The 17,145-nt window shown below is 36.1% G+C and overlaps 1 protein-coding gene and 1 long non-coding RNA gene across 6 annotated transcripts in view; both read right to left on the minus strand.

Moving 5' to 3' along the window:
- Positions 1-1,657: 1,657 nt before the first annotated feature.
- Positions 1,658-5,527, minus strand: LOC127863810 (uncharacterized). The gene is made up of 2 exons (XR_008041194.1): positions 3,977-5,527; positions 1,658-3,700 (listed from the first exon to the last, which is right to left on the minus strand). It is a non-coding gene; the product is annotated as an uncharacterized LOC127863810 (long non-coding RNA).
- A 482-nt stretch (positions 5,528-6,009) lies between these two features.
- LOC127863809 (cytochrome c1-like) overlaps positions 6,010-17,145 on the minus strand; it is a 189,991-nt gene continuing 178,855 nt past the window's right edge. The window contains exons 2-3 of one of the 5 annotated variants that reach the window (XM_052403468.1): positions 10,438-10,512; positions 6,010-8,716 (exon numbers count right to left, since the gene is read on the minus strand). In XM_052403468.1, the coding sequence (XP_052259428.1) occupies positions 8,499-8,716; positions 10,438-10,512 (293 nt within the window). In that variant the 3' untranslated portion in view covers positions 6,010-8,498. Of the gene's footprint in view, positions 8,717-10,437; positions 10,513-13,709; positions 14,236-15,457; positions 15,590-17,145 lie in introns of those variants that run through there. The other 4 variants (XM_052403465.1, XM_052403469.1, XM_052403467.1 and 1 more) reach the window with 4 other exon arrangements.

The following is a 17,145-nucleotide window of genomic DNA, read 5'->3' on the forward strand; positions in this document are numbered from 1 at the left end:
ATGTGCAGATTTTCAATGATAAACACTAGACTGGCCAATATCGTCTTACAAGCTGTTAAACTCTATTACTCATATACACCAACTGCAGTGCACCAGTGAGTGGTGGACTATAAACAGGCAAATGTGGTGGTTATCTTTCCTAGCAGACGCTAGTAGAATGTGTAGTCTGCTGCAACGGACAGTGGTTGTATTTCCATGTCATAGTTAAAGGGATCTTTTCACGGTTTGGTAAATTGACAAAATTGAAAAAAATTGTTTCAGATTCGCAAATTTTCGCTTTAGTTATGATATTTGTGAGGAATCAGTATTACTGAACATTAACCATGGTCTAATATAGCCATTATATGCATCTTTTCACGATTTAAAAACCTAAAAATTATAGAGCGTTGCAACGCGAAACGATTGAATAATTTGGAGAGTTCTGTTGTTATCGTTTAAATTTGTGAAACTACGAAGATTGCTTATATCAGGTATAGAATACACCTCTCATGTATGCTTGGCAGGATAGCTCATTAGGCTAAAGCGTTTTTTACTACAGGATTCCGGGGGTCACTGGTTCGAGCCCTTGTACGGGCTACTTTTTTTCCATTTTTAAATTTTATTTTTGATTTTTTTTCTGGAGCGTTAAAAATCCAATGTTTACATTCATCAATATAAAGCATCTAATGACAAACTTCAAAACATGTCAAATCTGTGAAAAGGCCCCTTTAAGGCTTCTACGCACATACCGATTTGCAAAAACATTAGCGTTAGCGGACGCTCACACTAAAAATGAACCGTTGAACTAAATTTAGATTCACATCGTACATGTACATGCACGATTTACATGCTGGCGAATTCGACTGTACATACATTTTCGATTTCAGAATTTAATATCTGGCTTATTTTGCATATATCGACACATGTTCTTCTTAACTTTTCTCTAAGTTTATGTTCAAATATATGTTTAATAAATTGTTTTTTTTACACATTTTATGTAAATTAATAAATATTTGAAAAAATCGTATAATCTCGCTTTAAAAATTCTTCATCTTTCACGGCTTCCTTTCATGTCATACGGTTGCTTATTTGATTCATTAATTAGTCGACGTTCCTAAGGCGTGAAAAACCTGTAATAAAGAGTTGCGGCATCGATATTTTGAAATTTAATGACGACAGCCGTCAAAGTTACGTTCTAGAAATTGACTTACACACATAATTTAAATCGGTTTTTAATTTGATTCTTTAATAAGACGACTTTCCTATGTAAGGAGTGAAAACTGTTTTAATTAGTTGCGGCATCGATATTATGAAATTCAATGACGGCCAAGGTACTTCTCAGAAATGGAGTCACACAAATAATTTAATTGTCGTTCAGACAATGGATAAATATATGGTTTCATACAAGCAATTTATCAGTTCACTGAAAATGGTTGTCTTTAACTTAGACAATATCCATAGGAAAGGCTATACGTACAGAGCCGTACGGCAAACCTATTGTCTACCCGTACGGGGCCGTGCGGCTAGCCTCTTGTCTAGCCGTACGACTAGCCACTGAAAAATGTATAGTTATTTCATTTTCATTTTACAAATGTCTCTAAAAATATATTTAAATTTTCTCTATCATGGAAGTGTCTTTATTCATACAACACATGACAAATTATAACAACAATATATGTTAAAATTATCTGACCCTTGTCAGACGTTTTATTATGAAACTAATAAATGATATGCATGATTGTCAGATTGTGAAATGCTCAATTCAAGTATTATATAAGAGATAAATGGTGACGGACCCATGACAAACAAATAATTGGAGATAGTAGTAACAATCCATCATAAGTTGCAGTACGAACTAAATGATTATCATGAAAATAAAAACTGATTTAACAAGCAAATTCGTTGAATTGATATCCCCCGCCATTATACTTCTGGATACAAGTTATGGCTCTGGACACACAAAAAAAGCATTTTTTTCAAATACAAAGGGTCATAACTCCGCTATTATTCAAGGATGTACAATGCCATTTGGCGTGCATCATCCTCTTATCCATATATATATATACTCATACCAAGTTTCAATGAAATCTGCCAAAGCACTTCCAAAATATGGTTCCGGACACAAAAGTGCCGGACGGACAGACGGAAAGACGGACAATGCCAAATTAATATCCCTCCGCTGTTGGCGGGGGATCACAAAAATTAAGCAAAATTAATTACATACACAACAAGATGCGTTTGTGAAACCCAATGTCCCCGTATATAACGTTTGACCTTGAAGGATGACCTTGACCCTTCACCACTCAAAATGTGCAGCTCCATGAGATACACATGCATGTCAAATATAAAATTGCTAGCTTCAATATTGCAGAAGTAACATAACATGAGCAATTTTGACCCATATATTTGACCTTGAAGGATGACCTTGACCTTTCACCACTCAAAATGTGCAGCTCTATGAGATACATATGCATGCCAAATATCAAGTTGCTATCTTCAATAGTGCAAACGTATTCATAAAATAAGCGATTTGGGCCACATATATTTAACCTCTGACCTTGAAGGATGACTTTGACCTTTCAACACTCAAAATTTGCAGCTCCATGAGATACACATGCATGCCAAATTTCAAGTTGCTATCTTCAATATTGCAAAAGTATTAATAAAATAAGCGATTTGGGTCACATATATTTGACCTCTGACCTTGAAGGATGACCTTGACCTTTCAACACTCAAAATGTGCAGCTCAATGAGATACACATGCTTGCAAAATATCAAGTTGCTATCTTCAATATTGCAAAAGTATTCATAAAATGAGCGATTAAGGGCACATATATTTGACCTCTGACCTTGAAGGATGACCTTGACCTTTCACCAATGATAATGTGCAGCTTCAGGAGATGCATTTGCATGCCAAATATCAAGTTGCTACTTTCAATATTGCAAGTTATTGCAAAATGTTAAAGTTGGCATAAACAGACCAACCAACCAATCAACAGACCGACAGAGCAAAAACAACATGTCCCCCACTACTATAGTGGGGGACATTAAAATAGACTGATCCTACAAGCAAACCCCATATTTACACAGAACAATGTCTGAATTGACATAAATTTGGACAAAAAACATGCATTTTCCTGGATTTGAAGCACATACCTTTTGATTGCAAACAACAGTCTTACTTACTAAGACATTTCTGAAAATTACACGTTGCCAGCAAAGTACATTTTTAAATCAGATATGCAATGTCATGTCCTTACCAAATTGTACTAGAGCTGTTTTCACTTCGAGTTTGCAAACAGCCTTAAAATATAAACTAAACACTAGAAAAGAATCTTTAACAAGGGCTGTTTGTAAAACATGCATGCCCCCCATATGGGCTGTCCGTTGTAGTGGCAGCCATTGTGTGAATACGTTTTTTGTCACTGTGACCTTGACCTTTGACCTAGTGACCTGAAAATCAATAGGGGTCATCTGTGAGTCACGATCAATGTACCTATGAAGTGTCATGATCCTAGGCAAAAGCGTTCTTGAGTTATCATCCGAAAATCATTTTACTATTTCGGGTCACCGTGACCTTGACCTTGTGACCTTAAAATCAATAAGGGTCATCTGTGAGCAATGATCAATCTACCTGTGAAGTTTCATGATCCTAGGCATATGCGTTCTTGAGTTATCATCCGAAAACCATTTTACTATTTCGGGTCACCGTGACCTTGACCTTTGACCTAGTGACCTCAAAATCAATAGGGGTCATCTGCGAGTCATGATCAATCTAGCCATGAAGTTTCATGATCCTAGGCGTATGAATTTTTGAGTTATCATCCGGAAACCATTTTACTATTTTGGGTCACCGTGACCTTGACCTTTGACCTCAAAATCAATAGGGGTCATCTGCGAGTCATGATCAATCTACCCATGAAGTTTCATGATCCTAGGCGTATGCTTTCTTGAGTTATCATTCAAAAACCATTTTACTATTTTGGGTCACCGTGACCTTTGACCTAGTGACCTCAAAATCAATAGGGGTCATCTGCGAGTCATGATCAATGTACCTATGAAGTTTCATGATCCTAGGCCCAAGCGTTCTTGAGTTATCGTCTGACAACCACCTGGTGGACGGACCGACAGACTGACATACCGACAGACCGACCGACATGAGCAAAGCAATATACCCCCTCTTCTTCGAAGGGGGGCATAATGAGATAAAAGTGCACTTACAAAATCAAAGTCTTTCATTTTGAAAACCAATAGACAGAATTATAACATATAAAAAGTATACAATCTTCAGTACACTGATCAACAAATTAAAACATTTTAAATCATACAATTTGCATAAAATTCAAAGCTTGATATCTCAAAAACTTATCCACAATATTGAAAGATATTAAGAATCTTACAATCTGCATCATAACTAAAGCTCAATATCTTATAAAACTGATTGACTAAACTGCAACATTTTACAAATTATTTAATCTACAAAAAATGAAAAACTTCATATTTCAAAATTCAACCGACAGCATTGACACATATTTAGAATCATACAAAGTTAAAGCTTCAAATGTCAACTTGAAATGAGTCCAAAGTACACGGACTTTAGTGAAACACTGGTAAGGGACTAAAAAGGCAGTAAACAACAAGAGCTGTGTTCGTAAAACACAATCCCCCTTACTGCGCCGCTTTGAAGCCATATATTCGACCTATGACATTGCATTATGACCTTGACCTTTCACCACTCAAAATGTGCAGCTCCATGAGATACACATGCTTGCCAAATATGAAGTTGCTATCTTCAATATTGCAAAAGCATTCATAAAATGAGCGATTTTGGCCACATATATTTGACCTCTGACCTTGACCTTTCAGAAAATTAAAATGTGCAGCTCTATGAGATACATATGCATGCCAAATATCAAGTTGCTATCTTCAATATTGCAAAAGTTATTGCAAATGTTAAAGTTGGCGTAAACAGATCAACCAACCAACCAACCAACAGACAGGACAAAAACAATATGTCCCCCACTACTATAGTGAGGGACATAAAAATAGACTGAACCTTCAAGCAAACCCCAAATTTACATAGAACAATGTCTGAATCGCCATAACTTTGGACAAAAACATGCATTACCCTGTATTTGAAGCACAGACCTTTTGATTGCAAACAACAGTCTTACTAAGACATTTCAGAAAATTACACGTTGCCAGCAAAGTACATTTTAAAATCAGATATGCAATGTCATGTCCTTACCAAATTGTAATAGAACTGTTTTCACTTCGAGTTTGCAAACAGCCTTAAAATATAAACTAAACACTAGAAAAGAATCTTTCAGGAGATAAAAGTGCACTTACAAAATCAAAGTCTTTCATTTTGAAAACCAATAGACAGAATTAAAGCATAAAAATTATGCAATCTTCATTACACTGATCAACACCATTGAAACATTTTAAAATCATACAATTTGCATAAAACTCAAAGCTTGATATCTCAAAAACTTATCCACAATATTGAAAGATATTAAGAATCTTACAATCTGCATCATATTTAAAGCTCAATATCTTATAAACTGATTGACGAAACTGCAACATTTTACAAATTATTTAATCTACAAAAAATGTAAAACTTCATATTGCAAAATTCAACTGACAGCATTGACACATATTTAGAATCATACAAAGTTAAAGCTTCAAATGTCAACGTGAAATACACATCCAAGATATCATTTAAACTAATATACTGACAAAGTTTCAAGAAGATTCATAAGTCCATATAAGGAAAAATGCCCCGCCCACTGGTGGCCATGTTTTTCTTAGCAACTGGAACCAATTTCAAACTTGTCCAAATATCATTGGGACAAATCTTCTGACAAAGTGTCATGATGATCGTACAATAAATATGGCTTCTAGAGTTTTAACAGGGTTTTACTTTAGCCATATAAGGAAAAATGCCACGCCCCTTAGTGGCCATGTTTTTTCACCAACTAGAACCAGTTTTTGAACTCATCCAAGATATCATTTGGACAAATCATCTGACCAAGTTTCATAATAATCGGAAAATAAATGTGGCCTACAGAGTGTTAACAATGTTTTAGTAAAGCATGATACATAACCATATAAGGAAAAATGCCCCGCCCCCTGGTGGCCATGTTTTTTAAGCAAACAAAACTATTTTTGAACTAATCCAAGATATCATTAGGACAAATCTTCTGACCAAGTTTCATGAAGATAAGAAAATAAATGTGGCCTATAGAGTGTTAACAAAGTTTTACTATAGCCATATAAGGTAAAATGCCCCACCCCCTGGCGGACATGTTTTTCAACCAACCAGCATCATTTTTTAACTTGTCTACGATATTTTTTGGGATGAATATTCTGACCAAGTTTCATGAAGATCGGAAAATAAATGTGGCCTCAAGAGTGTTAACAAGATTTTACAATAGCCATTTTTATAAGGAAAAATGCCCCGCCCCTTGGCAGCCATGTTTTTCAAGCAAACATAACCATTTTCAAACCCATCCAAGATATTAATGAGACAAATATTCTGACCAAATTTCATGAAGATTGGACAATAAATGTGGCCTCTAGAGTGTTCACAACGTTTTACTATAGCCATATATAGCCATATAAGGAAAAATGCCCCGCCCTTTGGCAGCCATGTTTTTCAAGCAAACGTAACCATTTTCAGCTCGTCTAAGATATCATTGAGACCAAACTTCTGACCAAATTTCATGAAGAATGGACAATAAATGTGGCCTCTAGAGTGTTAGCAATGTTTAACTAAAGACATAAGGAAAACTCCCCCGCCCCTTGGCGGCCATGTTTTTTCACTGATCTGGACCATTTTCGAACTCGTCCAAAATATAAATAAAACCAATGTTTTGACCAAGTTTCATGATGATTAGGCAAACATTTTGACTTCTAAAGTGTTCACAAGGTTTCTCTATAGCCATATAAGGAAAACTGCCCCGCCCCTGGCGGCCATGTTTTTCAACGGACCGGAACCAATTTTTAACTCAACCAAAATATCACTTAGACAAACATTTTGACAAAGTTACATGAAGATTGGACTTCTACAGTGTTCACAAGTTTTTTTGTTTTTTTTTTACCTAGTGACCTAATTTTTGACCCAGCATGACCCAGTTTCGAACTCAGTCGAGGTATCAATGTGACAAATGTTCTGCAAAATTTCATGAAGATCAGACAATAAATGTGGCATCTAGAGTGTTCACAAGGCAAAATGTTGACGACATACAACGCACAACGGACAAAAGGCAATCACAAAAGCTCACCATGAGCATGTTGCACTCAGGTGAGCTCAAAAGTTATGGCCAATTTTAAAGTTTTCAGACGGACGGACAGAAGCAATATATTTAACATTTAACCTTGAAGGATTACCTTGACCTTCACTTTTCACCACTCAATATGTGCAGCTTCACAAGATGCACATGCATGCCAACTGGAGCTTTGTCACAGACGTGACATATACCCCCACATAACGCATTGACACAGACTATTTTGTATGCTGTCTTCACAAAACAAGATAATACAATTTATGGCGATTTTTTAAGAATCATTATGCCATTATCATTTATAGCCATTTTGACCTTTGAACTCTTGAATTGTTTCACATGACAAGCCTTCCAATGACTTTGAACAAAATTGATGTACAGAGTCATTTTAAAATCTTACAATGAATGACATATTTATGGCCCAGACAAGATAATTTATTGCCATTTTTGACCTTTGAACTAAAACTACGAACTTGAGTTTGAAGATATCGACGTAATTCTTTCGCGCGACACACTGTCAAATGATGGTGAACAAAAGAGCCAACGATTTTAAAATCGCACAATAAACAACATAGTTATTGCCCAGACAAGCTCAATTATGGCCATTTTTTACCTTTAAACTCAAATTGTGCCCTTGTTCTTGGAAATATCGACGTAATTCTTTCGCCCGACACACTGTTCAATGATGGTGAACAAATGTGCCAAATGATTTTAAAATCTCACAATAAAAAACAAAGCTATGGCCCGGCCAAGCATTTGACCTTTGAACTCCCAAGTGTGACCTTGACCTTTGAGATATTGACGTAATTTTTTTTAACACGACACACCGTTCCATGATGGTGAACAAATGTACCGAGTCATTTAAAAATGTAACGATAAATAACATAGCTATGGTCCGTACAAACTTACAGTTTAAAACATACTAAGTGACCCCATGACCTAGTTTTTGACCTGGCATGACCCATATTCAAACTTGACCTAGACATTATCTACATACAACTACTGACCAAGTTTGGTGAAGATCGGATGAAATATCGGGACAGACCGACAAACGTGACTCCTATATAGCCCCCATTACCAATTGTAATAGGGGTATAAATATCAAGTTGCTATGTTCAATATTGAAAAAGTTATGGCCATTTAAGTTTTCGGCCAGATGGACAGACTGACTGACTGACGGACAGTTCAACTGCTATATGCCACCCTACCAGGGGCATAAACATATTCCACAATTCAACAATTCTTTTTCCATTTTTGTTTTTCCATAATAATGTTATGGACCCTTGCCCTTATCTGGGCCACTGTTCTTCCGGTAAGTATTTTTAGGGACCCCATTATTTTTGAGCCAGATGGCATTTTTTTTTCTCTTAATTCATCTCTAAAAAAGTTCATGAAACATATGTTCTCTTCGCTGGCCCACTTTCGTTTCATTCCTTTTCTTGTCCCTGTCCCTAAAACAAGAATAGATATAAAAAATAAAATAGCAATGAGTATCATGTCAGTGTTTTCTTCAGTTTTGGGGGAAAGGGGTCGGGTCCCCTGAGAGGGGGATAATGCACGTGTAAAAGGGGAAATTTCAATGCTAAGCAAGTAACATACAAAATCAAGTTGTAACACCATAATTCACCATACACAGAGAGAAAAACATTATTCCAACTTTTTTTGTCATCAACATGTTATGTTTATGTTCAAAGATCAACATTTTTTGGCTTTTCTGTGAATTATTTAAACGAGGATTTAAAATTGAACTACACTTCCAAGAGGGGAAATTTTCAAATATTTTTGGGAAAAATATACACTCTAAGCAGCAAACTTATTTGTTCAGTGACTGTAAGCCCTTTATTTTGTTGACTTTTCTACTGAATTGATCCTTGCACACAAAGTATCAACATAACAAGTCAGTGTTCTGCCGTGGATGCGCCCTTGTGTTATTGTCGCAAAAAACAAATATTTGTCCCCACCCGTTTTCTGTATATGGGTCCGCGGGCGCACATGAATTAGAAATAAAAACTAATCGATTCAATTTGTAAGTCGGTAAAGTAATCGAGTGAATGTGTAACCAGAACAAACTATTTCATTGGACATGACGTCATTTCGCAGCCAATGGTTAATTTATTTAATATTAACACTCTATTTCATTGGTAAGTTAAGATTATAACAACCAATCAGATATCAAGGAAATTTCCGAACCTATCAAAATGGCTTAAAGTGACAGGCCAAAGAAAACAAAATCCATTTATTTTTTTTCCTCCGGCAAGTAAAATTAGAAAATATGACAATAATATTAACAACCCAACAGAGTCTTCCCAAGTCCCAACATCGTTTAGCAATTACGAAAAAAGTCTGCCCCTAAACGTACATTCCAAGAAAATTGGCTTCAAAAATGTCCTTGGTCACTGTTTGACAACAACAAAATGACATGCAGATTGTGCATAAAGCAAAAAAGAAAACGCCTTTACTATCGGTATTTCTAATTATCGAACAAGTACTTTGACATGCGGAGTCCAATGACCATAAATCTGTTCAAAGTTTTGTAAATATGTTGACAACTGTTTGACAGTGTTAAAAAGTTTTTTGAATGTTCCAGTTTTAATAACAATGTTACAACCTGACTGTAAGAAGTTTAAGCACGTTTAAAAGTTCAAGTTAAAGGTTATTAGTTTCCACACATTTAATTCTGCTACAAAAATATTTCTGTGTCCCCATATTTTTTCTTTTTGTCCCCACTTTTGTAATCCTAAAGGGTCCCCAACAGTAAAATTTCACGGCAGAACACTGCAAGTGATACAATGATTGAATATTGTAGAGCAAGGTTTTCCTGATAAAAATGCACAAAACCTGAACATGTTCGGAGGTAACATGAACTAACTGAAACTGTTTTAACACCAGTTTAAAACAATTTTTCACACATATAAGAACTGACAGTTCGCAGAACTATCATTTCTTGGAAGAACAAGTACTAAACATTAACTTTCATAGCAAACTGCCTACTTTGTACTTTACAAGGACTTTTACAAGCACATTGTTGTAACCCTGTAGATCACAGAGGAGGTCGTCTAGAGCATCACACTTGACTTGGACTACTCATTTACTTTAATACAGTCATGACATAAGACTCTGTCACATAATGATAGAAAATGCAGAGAAACCCGTCTTCAAATTTAGTTCATACCTTGAGGATTTGGCTGCCTCATTTCATCATGGTTCAGACTGGCTGGCCCTTCACTGTCAGCAGTTGACATGGACTCTGAAAGAACCAAAGTGAAACCTGTAGATTGCATATGATCAGCACAGTCAACACTGGCATGTTGTATCATGAGAGGCTCTGACTCCTGTACAGATTCTAGACTGTGGGTGTCTTCAACAGTTGCCTCAATGACTGTAAACATATAATGTCAACAGTGGGGTCTTGTATGTCTATTATCCATTGGTGGATCTTGCTGAGATCTATAGAAAACATGCATGCCCCCCATATGGGCTGTCCGTTGTAGTGGCAGCCATTGTGTGAATACGTTTTTTGTCACTGTGACCTTGACCTTTGACCTAGTGACCTGATAATCAATAGGGGTCATCTGCAAGTCACGATCAATGTACCTATGAAGTGTCATGATCCTAGGCAAAAGCGTTCTTGAGTTATCATCGGAAAATCATTTTACTATTTCGGGTTACCGTGACCTTGACCTTTTGACCTCAAAATCAATAGGGGTCATCTGCAAGTCATGATCAATGTACCTATGAAGTTTCATGATCCTAGGCCCAAGCGTTCTTGAGTAATCGTATGACAACCACCTGGTTGACAGACGGACCGATTGACATGAGCAAAGCAATATACCCCCTCTTCTTCGAAGGGTGGCATAAATATATATTGGCTTGGACAACAGAAAATTGTACTAGAATATATAGTCTACAGTTGGGTCATGTCTTTATCATCAATAGATGGGCCTTTATTATATGACAACAGAAATACCATGGGTCAGACTGGCTGGCTCTTCACTTGGCTCTCTCCTATCATGGGTCAGACTGGCTGGCGAGTCACGATCAATGTACTTATGAAGTGTCATGATCCTAGGCAAAAGCGTTCTTGAGTTATCATCCGAAAATCATTTTACTATTTCGGGTCACCGTGACCTTGACCTTTGACCTTGTGACCTCAAAATCAATAGGGGTCATCTGCGAGTCATGATCAATCTACCTATGAAGTTTCATGATCCTAGGCATATGCTTTCTTGAGTTATCATCCGAAAACCATTTTAATATTTCGGGTCACCGTGACCTTGACCTTTGACCTAGTGACCTCAAAACAGGGGTGTCAATTGGCCAAAATCTAAAATCCTGAAAATAAGCCTATCGTTTTGGGGCCAGAGCAAAAAAGGGTTAATAATTCATGTAACTTTGTAAACTAGTGTTTATAACTTTGTAAACAATATGTCAAAGTAAAATAATTTGTGTTTAAAATAACATTTTGTGACAATAATCTTAAAATTCCAGAAAAAAATCCTCTGATTTATATCAATATCAAAATTGGTCCTTAAGGGCCAAAATCCTGATTTCAGGAATAATCCTGAACTTTGACACCTCTGCAAAATCAATAGGGGTCATCTGCGAGTAATGATCAATCTACCCATGAAGTTTATGATCCTAGCCGTATGCGTTCTTGAGTTATCATCCGGAAACCATTTTACTATTTTGGGTCACCGTGACCTTGACCTTTGACCTCAAAATCTATAGGGGTCATCTGCAAGTAATGATCAATCTACCCATGAAGTTTCATGATCCTAGGCGTATGCGTTCTTGAGTAATCATCCAGAAACCATTTTACTATTTCGGGTCACTGTGACCTTGACCTTTGACCTAGTGACCTCAAAATCAATAGGGGTCATCTGCGAGTCATGATCAATCTACCTATGAAGTTTCATGATCCTAGGCATATGCTTTCTTGAGTTATCATCCGAAAACCATTTTAATATTTCGGGTCACTGTGACCTTGACCTTTGACCTAGTGACCTAAAAATCAATAGGGGTCATCTGCGAGTAATGATCAATCTACCCATGAAGTTTCATGATCCTAGTCGTATGCGTTTTTGAGTTATCATCCGGAAACCATTTTACTATTTTGGGTCACCGTGACCTTGACCTTTGACCTCAAAATCTATTGGGGTCATCTGCGAGTCATGATCAATCTACCCATGAAGTTTCATGATCCTAGGCGTATGCATGACCTTGACCTTGGAGATATCGACATTATTCTTTCCTGCCACACACCATCCATAACGGTGAACACATGATTTTAAAATCTCACAATGAACAACATAGTTATGGCCCAGACAAACTCATTCATGGCCTTCTTTTACCTTTGAACAAAGTGTGACCTTGACCTTCGAGATATTGACGTAACTCTTTCACGTGACACACAAGTCATATGACGGTGAACAAATGTGCCAATGATTTTTAAATCTCACAATGAACTACATAGTTATGGCCCAGAAAAGCTCATTTATGGCCATTTTTGACATTTGAACTCAAAGTGTGACCTTGACCTTGGAGATATCGACGTAATTCTTTCGCACAACACACCTTCCAATGATGGTGAAATGTTCCAACTGATTTTAAAATCTCAAAAGAACAACACAGTTATTGCCCGGACAAGATGAAATTCTTTGCGCGACACACCCTCCAATGATGGTTAACAAATGTTCCAAATGATTTTAAAATCTCACAATGAATGACAAAAGTTATGGCCCGGACAAGCATTTTACCCTTGAACTCCAAAAGTGACCTTGACCTAAGTTCTTGGAGATATCGACGCAATTCTTTCGCGCAACACACGGTCCCATGATGGTGAACAAATCAAAACCAAGTCAATTAAAAATCTAACAATAAATGAAATAGTTATGGTCCAGACAAACTTTGTGTTTAAAAGCACTAAGTGACCTTGTGACCTAGTTTTTTTACCAGGCATGACCCATATTCAAACTTGACCTAGACATCATCTAGATACAACTTGTGACCAAGTTTGGTGAAGATCGGATGAAATTTCGGGACAGACCGACAAAGTGACTTTTATATAGCCCCCATTACACATAGGTAAGTGGGTATAATTACGCTTTATATTAATGCTAGCTTGTGTGATGTACATGCCTTTAGATATTGCATTTATTGATACCATTTCGGTAAAAGAACTTAATTAATGAAAAGCTGGTCAGTGACCAAAATTCCATTGAATAAATGAAGAAAAGCCACAATAATATAAAATAGTCAACAATGGCAACAAATTAGCAGACAACACTAAACAGTATGACAATGAGGGCTAAATAGACAAAACAACAATAACATGAACTGGAGAGTTTACACCTTGGCATGGACATTGGTTGTAGCACAAAACACACTCACAACAAGAGATGTGTTTGTAAGAAACACAATGCCCCTACTGTGCCGCTTTTTTTTATTTGACCTTTGACCTTGAAGGATGACATTGACCTTTCACCACTCAAAATGTGCAGGTCCATGAGATACGCATGTAATCCAAATATCAAGTTGCTGTTTTCAATATTTCAAAAGTTATGATCAAACGTTTAAGTTTTGGTAAAAGTTTTGGACACACACACACACCTTGACACGCACACACATACAAAGAAAGACAAGCCAAAAACAATATACCCCCGTTCATTCGATCCAGGGGGGCATAAAAAGCCATTAATGCAAAGCATACTAGTCAAAGTCAACATCAGATATGGTCTTACTGTGGCTGCCTGTTAAATTATTCTTTCTTTTAGCCCTCTTAGTTACAATATAGCATTTAGTTTTTCAAATATCTGTGTATGGAAAATTTAAAGATTTTTATTAATGAAATATATACCTTTGAGAGTTCCATGGTACTGGAAGACAACTGATAATATTCCTTGTGGGTCTTCACATCATGTCCCAGATGCTTTGCAAGCAATTTTAGTTCACCATGAGTCATGTCAAGAATCTATAAAGCATGTTAATTCTTGATTATATTCACAAATATGCAGTCATCATTCCAGTTTGCTGCCAATTTAACAATTTGTTTTGCATCTTCTACAGAAAAGATGTACACAAGAAAGCTTTTATCTGTATAGTTGTAGTCATTATGGTGCTCCAAATTCTTGTAATCACACCATGCATTTACAGAGTCAAAAATTTTGTAATGTTTAATTCTGAAAAAGCCAACACATGGTTTGGTATTTACATGATCCGCCATTTTGAAAATAGCTACTTCCTGTATATATGCCAAAATTTATGTTAAATATAACAATTGGGTCTAACAATTTAAAATCAATTATTGGGTTCTCACAGATAACCATTTTCTGTCATACAAAAGCTGCCAAAATCAAAGGTCTCCATAAAAGTTTTTATTATAATTTATTCACAAATTGATGGCAAGCAAATTCAACATAATTACTTATTTCTGTATAAAAGCCGAAGTATACATGTATGTATGTATGCCATTAAACTGGAAGAGAATGTAGTATAATTGCTGAAAGTCTAAATAAATATTGTGCCATAATAAAGAAACCTTCAGGTCACAATATCTCATCTGTACAGGGATATGAAACAAAGACCATAATTCTTAAATGGCTTAAGCAATCCCATATTTGCACAACTAGACTTTAGAAGTAATTGTGAACGATTGTACCAGTTTGTAAAATAAAAAATAAGTACTGAATAATAAATAGAAAGTTCAATATTGAACCTTGAATGTTTCAAGAAATGATTTTTTATTTGACAAGGATAACACATTTGCATACATTTAATATGGCCATATTCGAACCAAAGCAAATACATGCATATAAAACAACACAACAATTTCTTGATTTAACAGCAAAGTTTAATATAAAATAACAAATCTATGTATCAAAGACTAAAGTAAACAAAAGGACTGCAATGGTCGCTCAAGGTATATTGACAGCAAGTAAGAAATGCTGAACCAATGATTGGCAAATCGCCATGACAAAGTAACCTTGGAACTTTTGAAGAATGTCTTATATGGTACCTGACAATATTTCTTACAATACTTCTTATACATGTATGAGACTCAACAGTATTTCTTATATGGGACCCAACAATATTACTTATATGAGACCCGAAAATTAGTGTAAACATGTTTATTTCTTATATGGGACCCTACGATGTTTATTACTTGTAAGAGGCCCAACAGATAACAGAAATACCATGGGTCAGACTGGCTGGCTCTTCACTTGGCTCCCTCCTATCGTGGGTCAGACTGGCTGGCTCTTCACTTGGCTCCTTCCTATCATGGGTCAGACTGCCTGGCTCTTCACTGTCAGCAGTTGACATGGACTCTGAAAGAACCAAAGTGAAACCTGTAGATTGCATATGATCAGCACAGTCAACACTGGCATGTTGTATCATGAGAGGCTCTGACTCCTGTATAGATTCTAGACTGTGGGTGTCTTCAACAGTTGCCTTAATGACTGTAAACATATAATGTCAACAGTGGGGTCTTGTATGTCTATTATCCATTGGTGGGTCTTGCTGAAATCTATAGAAAATATATATTGGCTTGGATAACAGAAGGTTTTGCTATTATGTTTACGTGACATGGTTTAGAAAAAAAGGCCATATGAATGTGACAAAAATAAATTGAGTTTTTAAAATGTTCTTAAAGTTCGTTCTTTTCCTATTCAGATAATGTACACGTTTTATATGATCAAATGAAAACTTGTTCAAACCTATAATTTTCAAGAGATGCTGTGTGAACTCTAAAAATGTTTTTATATCAATGCAACTATTCTGACGATATAATTTTGCAAGAAGTTTTGTCTGTTGTTTATTACTATACATGTAATATGGCCAATTTGTATTGTTACACGTTCTAAAATAAATGAATTAGCATAGTGATTAAATTTGTGTGATGTTTGTCTAAAATAATTTTTAAACGTCGAAAAATAATGCATATCTTCACAACGTCATTTCTCCGTTATTTGACGTTCACACAAAAGGGGCCTTTTTCAGAAACGCGCCACATATATATAAATATATAGTCAACAGTTGGGCCTTGATATTATTATCCATTGGTGGGTCTTACTGAAATCTACAGAAAAGTATATTGGACATTACAACTGAAGTTTTGCTGTTATGTATATCATAAGTTATAGTTTTTTGTTTACAGTGTATATTGGTTCCTCTACCCAAACAGTGCACGTATGACCAAGAAAAATTTGAAGAGGAGTAATATGTGCACTGGAGGGGTAGAGGAACCCATATACACTGTGACAAAAACTTATAAACAATTTTATAATACTTCAAATTCTTTAAAACAGCCAAAAAATCCTTCATTTAACGGACAAATATCCCTTTTTGCCATTCAAGATGTTAAAGACAATATCCACATGCCGCAACCCTTAATATGATGAGTAATAGAAGGGTGTCGTTTTTACGTACATATTATACGTGTATAAAAATGTATAACAACGGCAAATGCATTTCTGCAAAATATTTGAATGTCTGTGAACATGCCATAATTAGCTTTATGTTGTATTGTGTCATTGTATTCGTTGTGGATTCAGGGCTTTTTTTCCTTCTTTGCGATTGGCCATGGACGGACATTTCACAATTTTGACACGGCCAATTCACAATCCTTTCATGTCCGTGAATATTTACAAAAACGGCCGTTTTAAATCGTGAAAAACGGACTGTTCGTGCTCAAAACTGTAAAAAGAAGAAGAAGATGTTTAAAGAAAAAGTTAACGCACGCACGGACACACGACGGACACAGGACCATGACATAAGCCCCGCTGGCCAGATGGAGCTAAAAATAAATATATATTTTTTTTTAGGTGGAATTTTTTTAACCAGAAAGGGGAAACAAACAGCCTAGTTCGGCGTCTGTTATAGA

Source organism: Dreissena polymorpha, unplaced genomic scaffold, assembly GCF_020536995.1.
Source record: "Dreissena polymorpha isolate Duluth1 unplaced genomic scaffold, UMN_Dpol_1.0 chrUn041, whole genome shotgun sequence".
Classification (NCBI taxonomy): Eukaryota; Metazoa; Mollusca; class Bivalvia; order Myida; family Dreissenidae; genus Dreissena; species Dreissena polymorpha.